The 15,412-nt window shown below is 45.4% G+C and overlaps 1 protein-coding gene across 4 annotated transcripts in view; it reads left to right on the plus strand.

Moving 5' to 3' along the window:
* The first annotated feature begins 1,947 nt into the window (after positions 1-1,947).
* Nfib (nuclear factor I B) overlaps positions 1,948-15,412 on the plus strand; it is a 213,453-nt gene continuing 199,988 nt past the window's right edge. For 2 of the 4 annotated variants that reach the window (XM_057784587.1, XM_057784588.1), the window contains exons 1-2: positions 1,948-2,998; positions 8,834-9,365. In XM_057784587.1, coding sequence (XP_057640570.1) covers positions 2,969-2,998; positions 8,834-9,365 — 562 coding nt within the window. In that variant the 5' untranslated portion in view covers positions 1,948-2,968. Of the gene's footprint in view, positions 2,999-8,258; positions 8,333-8,833; positions 9,366-15,412 lie in introns of those variants that run through there. The other 2 variants (XM_057784586.1, XM_057784589.1) reach the window with 2 other exon arrangements.

The raw sequence follows: 15,412 nt of genomic DNA on the forward strand, positions 1-15,412 counted from the left end.
TCTGGTGAGGGTGAGAAAGGGATGCAGCTCAGTACAAACTGATGCTTTGGGAGTGATCGTTTTTTTTCCCTCTTCCCTCTTTCTTTCCTTTAAAAGTTAAGATGAGGTTGCCTAAAATTTATGAGAGAGAAGTGAGTATTTATTTGGATTAACCCCGATTGTTACCCCCTTTCATCTATAAAGACTGTCAACTTTATCCCAGCTTTTCAAGAAGAAGAAATGACCGGTACAAAGGAAATTAACGTTGTCAGAACTCTAACTAGAGGATTTGCCTAGCGGGGGCAGGGAGGCCGCTCGCTCCCCGCGGGCGGCGCGTGCCCTAAAGGGTTAACTCGCCCGTGTTCTCACAGTTTCCCCGACTTTACCTGTCCTCCCAGACCCGCGGCCCTCCCCGCCTCCTGGCCTCCCCACCCCCTGCGCCTTTCTTCACCGGGCTCTTGGTTTACAGGGGCTGCAGCTGGTAGACTTGGCAAGCTCGCCTCATTAAGAGCGCTTTTTGAAAATGGACTGTGTTTGAGCATTTCCCTAATGAGGACAGGACGGGGTTAAAAAGTGACCATTTCATGGTTGACTTGAACCTGCCTACTTTTCTTGATGTGTCGTAGTGAAATGCTTGATGTGGGTAACTTCCACTTGAAGAAGGAAAAAGTCACTGGTTCTTTCAGGTCCTCTGGGGGAGGGCACGGTGGTCAGGAGCTCGAGGACTGGAGAAAGTTGAGGGGGGGGAAAGTACAGGGCACGGAGTGGGAGCGGGAGGCGGCGGGGGGCCTGGAAACGCTCGGCGGCCCCAAGCTAGGTCGCCGTGGAGCCCCGGGCGCTCACTTTTCTTTCTCCATTGTCTGGGCAGCCTTTGATTCCTCCACTTCCCCACCCACCCCTAGCGGAAACCCGGAATTTGGGGGGCGGTGTGTGTGGGAGAGAGTGCCCGCGCGAATGGGGGTGCGGGCTGGGCCGCCTCCTGGGTCCCGGGAATCAAGTTCATTCACTCGGCGGGGGGCGGGGCGCCGGCTGGAGCCGCCTCGGAGGGCCGCAGCCGCACACGCACCCGGCGCGCTCCCGCCCCGCAGCCCCAGGCGCGCCGCGGCCCCGCCCTTCCCGCACCCCCGCGGGAAGGGAGCCGCTTTCCGCCGGCGCCCCGGGCCCTGGGGGTGGGGATTGGGACGCGGCCAGCGCGCCAGGAGGAGGAGGGGGGGGGAGGAGGAGGAGGAGAAAGAGGAGGAGGAGGAGGAGGAGGAGGAGGAGGAGGAGGAGGAGGAGGAGGAGGAGGAGGAGGAGGAGGAGGAGAGGGGCCGGGCGCGCGGAGGAGGGGCGAGCCGTGGCTGCAGCGCGGCCTTCCCGCTCCGAGCGCGGCCACGTGCACCGAGCGCGGTGGCGAGGCCAGGGGGGGGGCCCGGGACCCCGCTACCCCTCCCCGCCCGCTAGGGCGGGCTCCTGGCAGGGCTTCCCGCCGCGCCCCCAGTCTCCGTGCCGGTGCGCCCCAACTCCAAGAGGCCAAGTTCACTCCGGCCCCCGCCTCCGCCCTCTCCCTGCAGCCGCCTGGGGTGCTAGAGTCGGCGCCCTAGCCCCAGCTCGGGGCGGCCTGGGTGTGAGGGAATTTTCCATTCGTTTCTTTCTCGGGCCCAGATCGGCTCAGGGCTTCTCTCATTAGGATGTTCTCGTGGCTTGAGCGTCTGCTGCGAGCACTGAAAGACCTCTCTCTCGGCGGGTTTTCGGAGGTGCACGAAGGGTGGCAGAGCTATTTTTGAAAAAAAAAAAGTCCCAGTACTGTGGCACCGGTCTGATACCTTTAACAAATGAGGGGGAGAGACGCGAGGACTGGGGGAGGCGCGCGGGAGGAGGAGGAAGGTGGGGGGCGGGGGGTGTGGAGAGGCTGGTGCAAAAGGAACGCGCGTTTGCAGGAGGAGGAGTAAAGCGGTGATTGTGTAATTAAATAATAAAACAATCCTTAAGTCTGATTTGGAGAGAGCTCGAGCGGGGTCCAGAGGGTGGAACAGTGAATCTTTCAACTTGCAAGTTTTTCAAGGAAAGAGAGCGAGAGAGGGAGGGGGAAAAAGCGCCCAGAACAGAAAAGAGGAGTTTGCAGCTGAGCGGGATCGATCGTTTGGGAAAATTTCAGGAGGTCCTTCCGATCCCTTCTGTGGGCTGTGGGCAGCGGCACCAGCAGCGGCGTCCACGCTCGGCGGGTCAGACGCGGGGCGCGGCGGGCGGGCGGCTGTGCAGCGGGGCCCGAGCGCAGCAAAGTCTTTTCCGCCCGGGAGCTTCGCGCTCGCGCCCCCTCCCTCACCCCGGCCTCTCCCTGCTCCCCCCTCCCCACCCCCACCCGGCCCTCTCCGGCGCGCGCCCCGCCACCCGCGCGCACTCGCTGGCGCTCCCCCTCGCGCACACACACATGGTCGGCTCGCGGCAAAGTTTCGCCTGCTATCGCCACTCCCGGATCCTGCTGCAGTGTTCGAGGCGGTAACCTTGAACTTTCCCAGCGCGGTGACACATTCTCCGAGCTTTCCCCACCGCCCGGCCTCCTGCGCCCCCCTCCCCGCCTTTTTTTTTTTTTAAAGCGTTTCATCACCCACCACCACCCCATACCCATACCGAATCCTCGAGCACCCCAAACCCCCAACAACAACAACAACAACAACTGCAAAGCAGAAAACAAATCCCCCAAACCAGGCGACCAGCAGCCTGCACCGGCGGCGGCCTTGGAGAGCTCGGCCGGCGCGCGCGGACCGCAAGAGGGTTAAAACTGTAGATTGGATTTCACCCCGGGAAATCTAGCTCGCCGAGTGAACTTGAATCTTTGGCTATTTAAGGAGGACTGGGTTTGTTGCGAAGTTGCGGTGATCCAGCGCAGAGCCCTGTCCTGATTGATCGCATCGCTGGGCTCAGATGACTGTAAAATGAATAGATGAAATCCTTGCTTCTCGAAGATTTTCTTGGGCATCTCCGGGAAAGTGCGTTTTAAGGCGAAGTCATGATGTATTCTCCCATCTGTCTCACTCAGGTACTTGTCTTGGTCGTTTTCTTGAGCTTTCTCTCTGGCCCCAGACGCCTTTGTTGTGTCTTCTTGCTTTTGTGCTGCAGACCTCAACGGCTTTGCCTAACCCTGGTCTCCCTAGTGAAGTGGCAAGGAGTTGCGGTGGGCTGTGCGGGCGGCGTGGGACCAGGGCTGCGGCGCGCGCCCAGCCCCGCGCCTAGGCGGGGAGAGCCCGGGAGAGCTGGCACTGGGCAGGCGAGGCTGCCGGGGTGGGCAGGGCGGAGACCCGCGGTTCTAAGCCCCTGTGCAGGCCCCCGGAGCTGGTGGCAGCGGCGGCACCCCTACTCTTTGGTCGGAGTGCGTGGTGCGACTCCGGCTTGGGAGCGGCTTGGGATCTTGGGCAAAGTACTGAGAGCCTGACTGAGCGCCTCTGGACTCTGCTGCCCACAGTGAGCTGGTGACTCCGCCAGTTCGAAGTGGTGGTCCCGGCGACCCATTTCTTTGCTTATTTGGGGACCTAAAGTACTGGTCTGCAGTTACCCGCACTTGAGGGTTTCAGAAACCGCACTTCAGAGACGATTTTTTAAGTTGACAAGAGTTTAGTTGATTGTGGTGAATGTTTAGGACTTTTAAGGCATGCTTGTTTTATAGTGAGGCTTGTTCATTTGATGATATTTGGGCATAACTAGAAAGGCATAAAGTAATATCAGGAAAGTGAGGTCATTTTTTTTTAACTTCGAAAATTGCCCTAAAATCTAAGGAACAATGTTAGGAGGTAAAGCACTGGCGATATACTTAAAAAACAAAACCAGTTTCTATCCCTACCAATCAAATGGTCAAGTGAAAAAGTGGTTAGATCGAGCGACTTACCTGGGCGCGCTTTCATCCGTTCATGGATGCCCCACGAACTCATCAACTGATGAACTAAACAGCCTAGTCCAGAACTGTTATTTCCAGCAGTTCGATTAAACCCTTAAACTTATGGGACAGCTTGGTGAAACTTTCAAGAGTAGGAATCTAGATTGGTAATCGAAAATTTTCATTGACATTATCATAGATATGAAATAGAAATGTTGTCAAGTTTTGGTTGTGTTAGTTTTTTAAAAAATTTAATATTATGACGATGCATTTTTATAACGAACAAATAATTAAGATTTCAATTGTATGACAATTAGAAGCCATTGTGATTCAAAAGGACTGCGGCATTCACAAACTGAATGAAGATGAAAACAGCGATAAGGCATTCAGTGATTGGACACAGCCCTGTAGCTTTTTGGCTGACACATTTTTTATTGTTTATATTTTGTTTGGCATCTGAGTATGATTAACTTAGATATGGCTATTTTAAGCACGTAAACGTGCACTTTAATTTAACAAAACTGGAAAAATAGGTCGTCGAGTTATTTGTATTTTAACAGCTATGAATGATAGTAGCTCATGAATATGATGAAAATGCCTCAGGTATAAAAAATTGCCTGTAGTTGTAAAAGTTACTTTTATTTATTCATCGGCAGGCTTTTCCCCTTCTTTCTGATAAACCATAACCATTCCTATTATTTCTACATCGTGATCAAAGGAAGCAGATTAAAGTAAGCGCTTCCTTCACAAAGTGAGGCCTGACTGGTTCTCACCTGGGAAGGACTGGGTAATTAATTGTGTGTGTCTCTGTATTTGTATTTCCAAACTCTTGTTTTTGGGAAACTGCTAGCAATTGCATTATATTTTTAATCTCCCCTAAATAAGCATTAAAAAGCCACCAGCTCCATCTTAATTCATCTGTGTTTAAACGACTATTTCAGAATATTGACACATGAAATGTTTGGAACATGGACTGCGCAATCACCCAACTATCGCATTGCTATTCAAGGACACATACTTCCCAACATTAATTCAGGATGATGACTATATATTCCATCTTATTTTAGCAGTATAAATCTGGGTTGATGCATTACTACTGCTTTTGGGGACTAAAGGCCTATGCCAGAGAAGGAGTTACTGTTTTAGAGTTCCCAACTATTAATCACTTTATGACTTTGTAGGTAATTTAAGGTATGGCAGAAGCGAGAGCGCCCGCTCGGAAGTGTTACTTTTGTATCAGATGAGTAGTTTAGTTTTATGTTACAAGAGCCTGATGACTGTTCACACCTGTTTTGAGGCATGCAGATACAAAGTAAACTACATTGTTAATTTGTTAGAAACTTTAAGAAGTATCCCAATTGTTAATTGACACATTTAGGTTCTTAAAAAAAAAAAAAAACTTAATCTAAAAGACCTTACCATTGAACTTTATTTAGCTACCTGGTTTGGCATAGTATCACTAAGTCAGCATTTGTTGGCCAGTATGAGTAAAAGGAAAATTAAGAAGCATCTATCTGTTTTAGTATTTTGGTTATCTGCATATAAGCCTTTAATATAACATTGGATTGGCATGATGATGTTTTTTTTTTTCTTCCATTGTCATTCAAGTTCTTCCAGCATTTTCTTTTCAGGGTTTATTGTTATGTAGTGATGAGGCTCCAAGAGCATGCTGTATTTACTCTACCATGGCTATGTTGGACCAATATCCCAATCCTTTCATGAAATCATTGTTTCTGTGCAGAAGAATAAATAAATCTAGTTAAATTAGATTTTTATATTTATATTTGAAAATTTAACTTGTCTATTTTGTCAATTTAGTTCTACTCGAGAAAGTTTTATAAGGAAAAGTATCTCACTGAACGTCAGTATATTTGAAGGAAAATTCTGAGAGTGAGCTTTATCTGAGTATAGAGACTTTAAATGTTAAATCACTTCTATGCTTTGATTTAAAAATAATTTTGATAGTTTCTTAGTGTAATTGTGACAATCTATGAGGACATTTGAATGCCTTAATCCTGTTTATTTTTTTCTACATGAGGACACCTACGTTCCACATTCTTGTCATTTAAAATGATTAAGAATATATTACAATAGAGCCTTAGGAAGCAGTCACACTTGGGAGATGACATTTAGACATGAAATGCAAAAGTATATGTGGCATATTGCTTGTCTCCACTTATTATCATTTTGGGACAATATGTCTTCTTATCAAGTAAGTGTTCTACCTAAAATTGAAACTGCAAATATGGATGCGCCAAAAGATATTAAGACAAATTGGTGAACTGAGAAAGTGTGCCACTTCTGTTTCTCAATAAAGAAAAGTTATGTTTTAAAACAATATTTGCTGTCAGTGACAGCAAACTCAAGACAACAGTTTTTTTTTTGTTTTGTTTTTTTGTCAACTGGCTAAGAGTTTCCAAATTCAACTTCAAATTAGCATCTTGGTGGTGTAATGCAATTATCTAAAATTAAAATTTGTTATATAACAGATGACGTTTATTGTCGAGTATTAAATCTCAAAATTATTTGATCGAAAGTTATGTTAATGTCCTTCTAAGAAAATGAAATGTCACTGAACATAGTATTTAAGTATCTGAGTACTTCAGTGTTCCTGGGTTGCTTAATAGCCATTAAATAATGTGCATTTTAGAAGGCGTGGTCAGACTAAAAAGAGCCGGACAAAGCACTCTTGCCCATATTCCCTGCATCCTCAAGGCTTTCATTTGCAGAAGTGTAGATGCATTTTTTAAATTATATCAGTAAATCACAGTAAAAGTCAGGTCCTAGGAAGGGAGTTCATAAAGCACATTGAAGTCCACATTTCCTTGAGCAGACAGGCGTTCCTTTTGCATGTATTTTGAGGGGAGGGGATAAACAAAGTTTTTACAGTTACAGTGGGAGCTAAAAGCATGGCATCAGACAGTGTATGGAGATAGGGAGGTCTTATCATGGGCTGTGGTTGCTGTGAGCAGAGCTGCCTTCCCACACAAAGAACAGATTGTGGTTTAACTCTTTCCATGGCCCCCTTTAATGTGTGCACATAGTAACCGAATTGTTCAAATCTCTGCTGGAAAGTACTGATCGGTTTAATTTCCTCCGTGGCATTTGGCTCTGCCTCATGCTGCGATGTAATCAGCTGCATTCTGCATTATAAAATTTGGATGCATTCTTAGTCGGCAATATGTCAGAGCACGTGATAACCGGGCTATCGATTAGGGGAGTCGTGTACCTGTTCTGGGTCTGGATGCAAACTAGTAATAGATTGCAGTCTTCTGCACTCAACTTTGAATTCCATCTTAAAGAGACTTCCACGAAGACATGGAATTCGGGGGCGGCTTCTTTGTTGGCGTGTCGCTAGTTTACCTCGATCACCTTTATCGCGTGAAATTAGTCATTCTACTGGACTATTGATGTGCTTCAGAGTAATGCACATGAATGAGTGTATTCCGGCTTGGGATGTAACCTATTAGAGAAACTTCTTTTGTGGTTAGGATGACAGAACAGTCCAAATGACCAGAAAAATGGTCGTAGTGGGGTTCTCCTTTGCGTCAGTGCTTGGCGTATGGCATTTATATATTGTTCATGCGTGGGATGCTGTTCTTGTTCTCTGAACAGCAATGGGTCTGAGCTTCTATGGCCAGCTTTACCTAAGCCAGGAAGAAGTGAAACACTGACTCCACTTGGAAGTAACCAGACATATTTGTAGGTAGGGATGACCTGCCATGCCTGATAGCCTCCTCCCTTTCAAATATTCAGATAAAACAGGCAGAAAAAAATTCAGGCCTGCAAGGTACACCGTTTAGTTCACAGGACAGTTGGGAACTGCACGACTGAAGTCTTTGTGGGCTCCCAGGTACATGCCTCTGTGTGCCTGTAGTTCCGTCCCGTGTTCCGTCTGTGTGACACACGCATGGTAGAGACTCCACAAAAGCAGTAAATGGCCAGGGTGTGCTCCTGGTGTCACCGTGCCACAGCATGCAGAGAAACAAAGAACAGAAAGTTGGTGCCAAGTTGCCATTTTTCATTGTTCACCTCAGATTGATTTTTAAGGGGTTTGAATAATTGCCATACTCCTGTGATGGGTTCACAAATTAACTGACTCTGGAGGGCTTCGGGGTCTGTACGACGACTGTGGCAGGAACATCATGGCATTTCATTTTCAACTTTAAGAATTATTTAAAAATGAAAGTGTGTGTGTGTGTGTTTGTGTGCGCGTGCGCATGTGCTGGAAGCTAATGTTGGTGGTGCAGGGAGAGAATGTGCTGTTCAAAGTATGGAAACCTTGCGTTCAGGACACTGATAGACGAGCTGTGTCCTTCGCCCACTTTCCCTCCCTGTCTACTGGTTTCTCTAGTTACCACTCTTGGAATGGTGCTGCTTCAGTGTAGGAATGTTGGACGTTTGATAAGAAAATGGATCAAGTTTAATGGCGCATGCTCTTTGTGCCACCAGCAGCCTCTTGCTGAGAGCATGCTCCAAAAGCGGGAACTGTGTGGCATCACAGTGAGCATCTACATGCTTTGTGTTTCTGTGGCACAGGGAAGAGAAATGAACTGTGGCATCGCTCCTGCCTTCTGAGAAGCTCTGCTCCGATTTCAAAAAAGCAAAAAACAAACAAAAAAAAAAGCCACACTGTGTTCCTTGTGAAATGGTATTGCTTAGTGCCAGTGGGTCAATCAAATATTTAAATATTAAATTTGGTGCCAAGCACCTTATTTTAAAGGGTGTAAGTGTATGACTTTGAGGTGGGAATGAGGGGGATGGAACCAGAGCCAAAATACAAAATAAAAACATATTTTCTCTGTAGAGGGGAGAACCAGTTTGTGAATTTTGGTTGAGAGGGGACATTTTCTCCTTGTCCTGATGTCTTGTTCATTTTAAATTAGAAAATAATATTTTTTTTAAAATAACTTTTTGTGCTGAATTGGGAGTGGATGGCGTCTTTTTTTTTTTTTTTTGCATTGGAAATTAAACTGTGCACCCCTTCTTTCCCTTCTTCTGCAGGATGAATTCCACCCATTTATTGAGGCACTTCTTCCACACGTCCGTGCAATCGCCTACACTTGGTTCAACCTGCAGGCTCGAAAACGCAAGTACTTTAAAAAGCATGAGAAACGAATGTCAAAGGATGAAGAAAGAGCAGTCAAAGATGAGCTGCTCAGTGAAAAGCCTGAAATCAAACAGAAGTGGGCATCCAGGCTCCTGGCCAAGCTGCGCAAAGATATCCGCCAGGAGTACCGGGAGGACTTTGTGCTTACCGTGACTGGCAAGAAGCACCCGTGCTGTGTCTTATCCAATCCAGACCAGAAGGGTAAGATTAGGAGGATCGACTGCCTGCGACAGGCAGACAAAGTCTGGCGTCTGGATCTAGTCATGGTGATCCTGTTCAAAGGCATCCCTTTGGAGAGTACCGATGGCGAGCGGCTCATGAAGTCCCCACACTGCACAAACCCAGCACTTTGTGTCCAGCCACACCATATCACAGTATCAGTTAAGGAACTTGACTTGTTTTTGGCATACTACGTGCAGGAGCAAGGTAGGAGCACATTGTTCTTTCTTCTAACACGGCAAACACTACCCATCCGCCTCCAGATATGGGATCTCTAGCTCGGGCTAGACTGGTCCTGGAGGCCTCCAGATGTCCTCTGCCCTCTCCAGGTACTTTGGTGTGCCCAGTTGCCCTCCGTGTCCATGGTCATGTCAGAGCCATGAAAATGGACACGGAGCTTTCCTACCTGGATAGGCTTCTGCATTTGGACAGACACAGAGTAGTCTAGGAAATACAGTTTACTGCACTCCACTTTCTGGACCAGGCTGCATCTCCTCCCCGCTTCTAAAAATTCAACTTTACTGATGGTAGTCGAAGCAGTGTTTAGTAATCTTTGTACTAGTCTCTTACCTAATGAGGTAGATGAACTTTGTTCAGAAATCTCGTGGTAATTGTACCAAAAATCAAATTAGCGTTTACTGTTACAGAGTGTCTAAGCTGGTCGCTATGAAAATATATATCTGACAGAGGCCTAGATGTCTGTCATTTTAATATTTCTATCAACAGCTCCTTTTGATTGTGCAGTGTTCACTGTAGATCTAATGCAGCACAGTTCTTATTTAAATAATTTATAATACTTTCCCAGAGTGACTTGGGAACACTTTCTATTATTATTAGTTTACTTGAATGCAAATTCATAGTGCTTCCCAAGGAAGAAATCACAGCTTTCTTTACAGAGCAAACCAGAAAGGAGACTGGTTACACTGGTTCAGAATAAATCTCAAAAGAATGCAGAGCCCGCATACCGGACTGTGTTTAAAGTCCTCCGTGAAGAGCGCTGCAAATGTTGCCTGCACAGTGCAAAATAGGCAGTGTTCCTGCCAAGGGTTTGGAGTTAACGAGATCAATTTCTTTGCTGTTTCTATTTTTCTTAAGTAGGTGAGACTTTTGACTTTGTCCCCCCCCCCCCCGCCAATCAGGATATCAGGACACAGCCCACATAGGAAAAGTCCCTTTAAGAAAACACCATCCCAAAAGTGGCCTCAAGTTTGGGCTGCCACAGATGGCGGGTCATTTCCGAACTTGGCCTGGTGGGAGGGAAGGTGGCCTGCAGATAGCCAGGTGGCAGACAGTTATCCGATGCTCATTATATAAACGCGGGCTTTAATAAAGTGCTCAGAAAAGTGGAATAAGAAAATTACTCATGACTTAGACAGACCTCTAGTACGCACTGTGCGCCCTTTGTTTTTATTTCTCCTTGACTTAGCTCTAGAGCTATACTTGAGTGTCGTTTCAGGATTTTTTTACATCGATTTTAAGCCACAGTGTTGGACAACGTCGTTTGGAAATGTATTTCCTAACAAATGAACCACCACGTTTGCTCTTTCCCTGTACTGAGAACTCTCATTCAAGTAATGATGGGTGGGAGAACATATTTTTCATCCTTGATGTCTTAAAATAAGAGGTCATTAACGCATTCCAACTTGATGGACAGCTGTCTAAGAGGTGACATTTTTTTAGGTGGGCTGTATGTACGTGTTAGATGGACTGTGTTGTGACTGTTAGAAGGAAAAGTTTTTGCAAAGTGGGTCATGGAGCTCTCTAGTCGGGAGGGAAGATCAGTACCATACTCCTGCTTTAACTCTTGATGGTTAGTCGAGGGGACTTATGTGCAGATTTACTCTGGGGCAGACAGCCAAATTTCTTAGTTTTGTGGAGCTGACAGGAGATATTGTCTTTTAGATTTGGGAAGATAGATTGAAAAAAGAAAAAAAAAGAGACAGAAAACCATATATATATATATATATATATATATATATATATATATATATTACATATATACATATTTTACTAGTGGTCATGATAACCATGAAGTTTTGAGCCAAGTCTTAGAGACTGTATTTTCAGGTACAATCTTGGTTTTCTTGTTTGATAACTTCCCCAATCTAAAAACCTTTGGGAATTTTCCCTGTGTGTCTTATCATCTGTCCTCTCTGCCACCTGCCCTTGCATCCTCTACTCTTAACGCTTGGTGGCCCTTCTTAAAAAGTCACATTAGGGTGCTTTTGTGTCTTCTCTTTTTCAAAATTTATGTCTTTTTATTTGTGAACTATGGGTTGATTGTCATTTTGCATTGTAGTTGATCAAGAAAGTGGGTTTTAAAATATAAGGTTGTGGACACCCGGAGTGCCTCATCTCACAGCCTAACTTTTTATTTCTCCTCTAAGTACACAGAACATACTTACGTCATTTTAAAAATTAGATAAAGTATAAAGAAAAGCATGAAAGAAAAATTAAAAGAGAAATCTGTTTATAACAGAATGAGCAACACAATCACCCCCTTTCCTCTCCTTATAAAGGACTGGGGAAAGCACGAGGAAGAATAGAGAGAATGCCAAAGATGGTTGCCACTGGCACCAGGATTGGCACCAGACCCTCTTTGTTTAGCTCTGGGTGCCTGTGATTTGTTAGTTGGCATCCGCATTGCAGTGTGGAGTGATGTTACAATATATTGACAATTTCCAGATCTAGAAATGTCAATAGTCCTCTTGGCTATTTTCAGATCACATACTTCTTCTCTAATGGAAGATGAAATAAAGATGGATGGATAATAAACTTCCTTTGTTGACCAACTTCCCAGTGCTTTTCTTTCTCCCTTCCTCGTTTGGTTCAACCCACACTTTCCCCCTACTCCATCCCTAGCAACCTCATCTTTTCTGAAATGTGGAAAGAGTTACTGGAGCTTTGACATAAACTATAGTGCTACATCTGCATCTGATATAGTTTGGGGGGAGAACTTGTATCATTTTTGATACGTAGTTTATTAGGCTTTTGCATCACAAGGCAGTATTTTGTTCAAAGCTCAGTGTCTTTGTTACTCAGCTTCGTCGGTGCATATAGCCTGATGGACCGCAATTCAGTCCATTTTATTCTTTCTTTATATTAGCAGAGGGTCATATTAAATAGAGTTATTTATAAAACTATATGCCCCAGATTTTAGCTCAAATTTGGTACATGGTTTGGGTGTTACTATATTTAAGTCCATAAAAATCATCTGATGCTATTGATTCAGAGGGCTGCGCCTCGGCTGTTCCGTTGCTACAAGAACCGCCATTTTGTTTGTGAAGTGCCAGGCGAGGGGGAAAAAAAAGGCAGACACTGTGTTTGATGCCAATAATGGTTGCCAGTGGCACCGAGGTTGGCATCAGACCCTCTTTGTCTAGCTGCTGAATGCCTTTGATTCGTTGGTTGGCACCCGCATTGCAGTGGGCACACTGGAAAGTTTTTGACAATCCCTGAATGAAAGCTGCCTGCTCGTCTGCCGCAGCAAAGCTTAGCTAATAGAAAACCCTTCCCTTTTTATTTATTTTTTTTAGGCTTAAAAAAAAGATTGTAACAGATTAAGGAAAAATAGTTCTAAAATGGGCTCCATATTCCCGAAGATATTAAAGATGTCCAATGATTCTTGGGCAGGTGGTACCTATTCCCCATATTGTCTTTGTTATTGCATTCATCAAAACAAAGCAAAGCAAAACAGAATGCAGAGCAGCAAGCCTTGTGTGGTGCACCTTCTCAGGATATACCAGCCTTAAAATACAGGGTACACTAGGACAAGTGGGTGGGAGCATGCTCAGTGTAGTGATGGATAAGCGCACCCATTATGACTGACTGTTGCTTTCATTTACATCCCTATTGATTTCTCATTCAATTTCTAGTTCTCTCGATTTCTACACTTCTGTTTCTAGTAGTTTGTCAAGAGGTCCTTCCTTCTCTAGTTAGTGATGTATACAGTGAACACGTGAAAAACAGAAACCTTAATGAGGGAGCTACATGTCAAAATCAGTCATTCTTGACCTCAATTTTGCACCAAGATGTTGTCAAATTCTTAGTGCACAATTTCACATTCTGGGTGAGCGAGTGGGGAGGCAGAAAATAACCAAAAGAAAGGCTAAAATAATTTTGATCCGGGTTTCCTCGATAGCATTAATATTGCTTCCCAGTTAACGGCCATTATCTCATTAATTAATAAGAAGGATTAGCAGTTCTACCCAAAGGGCTACACAGAAGGAAGTGTGGCCTATGGGAGGCCCTGAGTTGCCAGACTGTGTCCTGTCTGGAGCCAGGAGATTCAGGGATGCTGGTGGGGGGTGTGGAAGGGGGTGTGAGGAGGAAGCAAGGACCGGGCTTTCTGTGAGGCACAGAGGGGTTTATAGAGAAGACAGGTCACAACACAGAGCTTAAAGATCTCAAGAGATAATGTCTGCTGTTAGGAATTTAACAGATGGGAGTTCAAAGCGAGCCAGGCCAAGTGAGTTTCGGACCCTACTTTCCACTCCTGTTAGACATGTTTTTGGAGTGTGGCAGAGTCCAGCAGTCTTGCTTCTATCCCGAACAAGTAACTTCCTTTTAGCCTTGTTGAACCCTTAACATTAATTGTGGTCCATTGTTGGATGGCAACTTTTGCGGCTCGATTGTTAAACGATATCATAATTGAAGTGTATCTGGAAGTTGCGAAAGACGTGACTTGTTTGGAGGGGAAGTTGTAATCATTATTGTCTTTGAAACGGAGCTCTTCCTGCTTGTCACATGGCATTAGCGAGGACACACTTGCAGAGCGATTTTCCTCCTTCAGCTCCTGCAGCTCAGAGTCCTTCTGGGTAGCAATTATTTCTTTATGAAAAGCTTAAATAGATCATTGTTTGCAAGTTGACAGCACTTTTTAACATTTTAATAATTTTTACTTCATTTGCAGGTATTTCCCATTGTGGGGGCAAACAAGCTTTCATAGCTTGCTGAAATGATGCCTCTCTGTGGGGGTGATTTGGTGGGCTTTCATGGTGACATCAGAGAGCATGAAGTGTGTGTGGATACATGTTTGATGTAGGAAATGGCTGTTCAATTTTCCCATCCTGGTACCCTGTCCTTGACTGAACTTCTGAACTCTGGTACACATTTGTTTGCATTCTTCCTCATACACAATTCACCAGATAAAGAAGGGCTCTTATTGGTGTGTCTTGCCCCTAGACTTAATGAGACCTTTGTTAAAACATATATTGTAAGATTAGATGCTTAACAATTTTCCCACCGATAAGGGACAAAACGGGGTCTAAGGGGCCAGAAGTCCACCCTCTCTGCCTTGGTGTCCCTGCCACAAAGATAGCTTTGCCAGACAACTCAAGAGTTAAACTCTGAGGCCCTAGCTGCCAGCTGGAAAGGGGGCATCTGTGTCCTGATATGGCGAGGCAGGCTTCTGCATTGCTGTTAACACGGGTTCACTTTCAAAGGGAGAGACGGCGATGGGGCCGTCATTCGTTGTAATCATGACTTTCAGATATTCAGAACACCCTGGCGTGGATTATTTTCTGAAGGCAGCCAAGGTTGGTAAGGCCTCCTGTAGAGGATCTAGCCCTGGACTTCCTTTCTCACCCCGCCCTTGCTCCCATGGAGACAGCAGTATGCATTTTGAAATGACAAGTATGTGTCTGGATTTTGTATGTTTAGAGTCACACACTTTGTACTCTGTGTGTCCTGTGTGTAAAAATCAAAATTGTCTTCACTGCGTAGGAATGCTGAGGAATCTAGGGGCCCTGAGCCCTGTAGTGAGTGACAGGAAAGGTGGTCTGGTAGTGTGGGGACCAGCTCCCTGCTCAACACAGGGAAGCTTGTGTGTCTGGAGACGGCCAAGGTGCACAAGCCCCCAAATCCAGAAGTACAGATTGATGAAAGATTGGTAAGATTTAAAAATACACATAGTTGTTCCCCCCCCTCAGTTGGAATTTGAATGAAACCTGTCAAAAGGAAATGAAAGTTTTAATCCCCATTGACATTTTTTGAATTGGGTACTTCTGTTTGAATAAACCATCCGAGATATTCAACTTAGCAGGGTCTTTCTCCTCAAGGGCCTTGAGTCTGCTAAGTCAGCATGAAAAGCCTGTTATCTGGTTTACGACATTCCCCTTGCTGCCTCTGCTGAACAGTTAGAATCCAGAATCGGAAGAGGAAGACCTTCATGGCCATGTTGAGGTCTGAGTCCTCGGCAGTTCCTAAAACCGTTGGAACATACAGAGCATGCATTGAGTTGACTTTCATTTCTG

Source organism: Chionomys nivalis, chromosome 11, assembly GCF_950005125.1.
Source record: "Chionomys nivalis chromosome 11, mChiNiv1.1, whole genome shotgun sequence".
Taxonomy (NCBI): Eukaryota; Metazoa; Chordata; class Mammalia; order Rodentia; family Cricetidae; genus Chionomys; species Chionomys nivalis.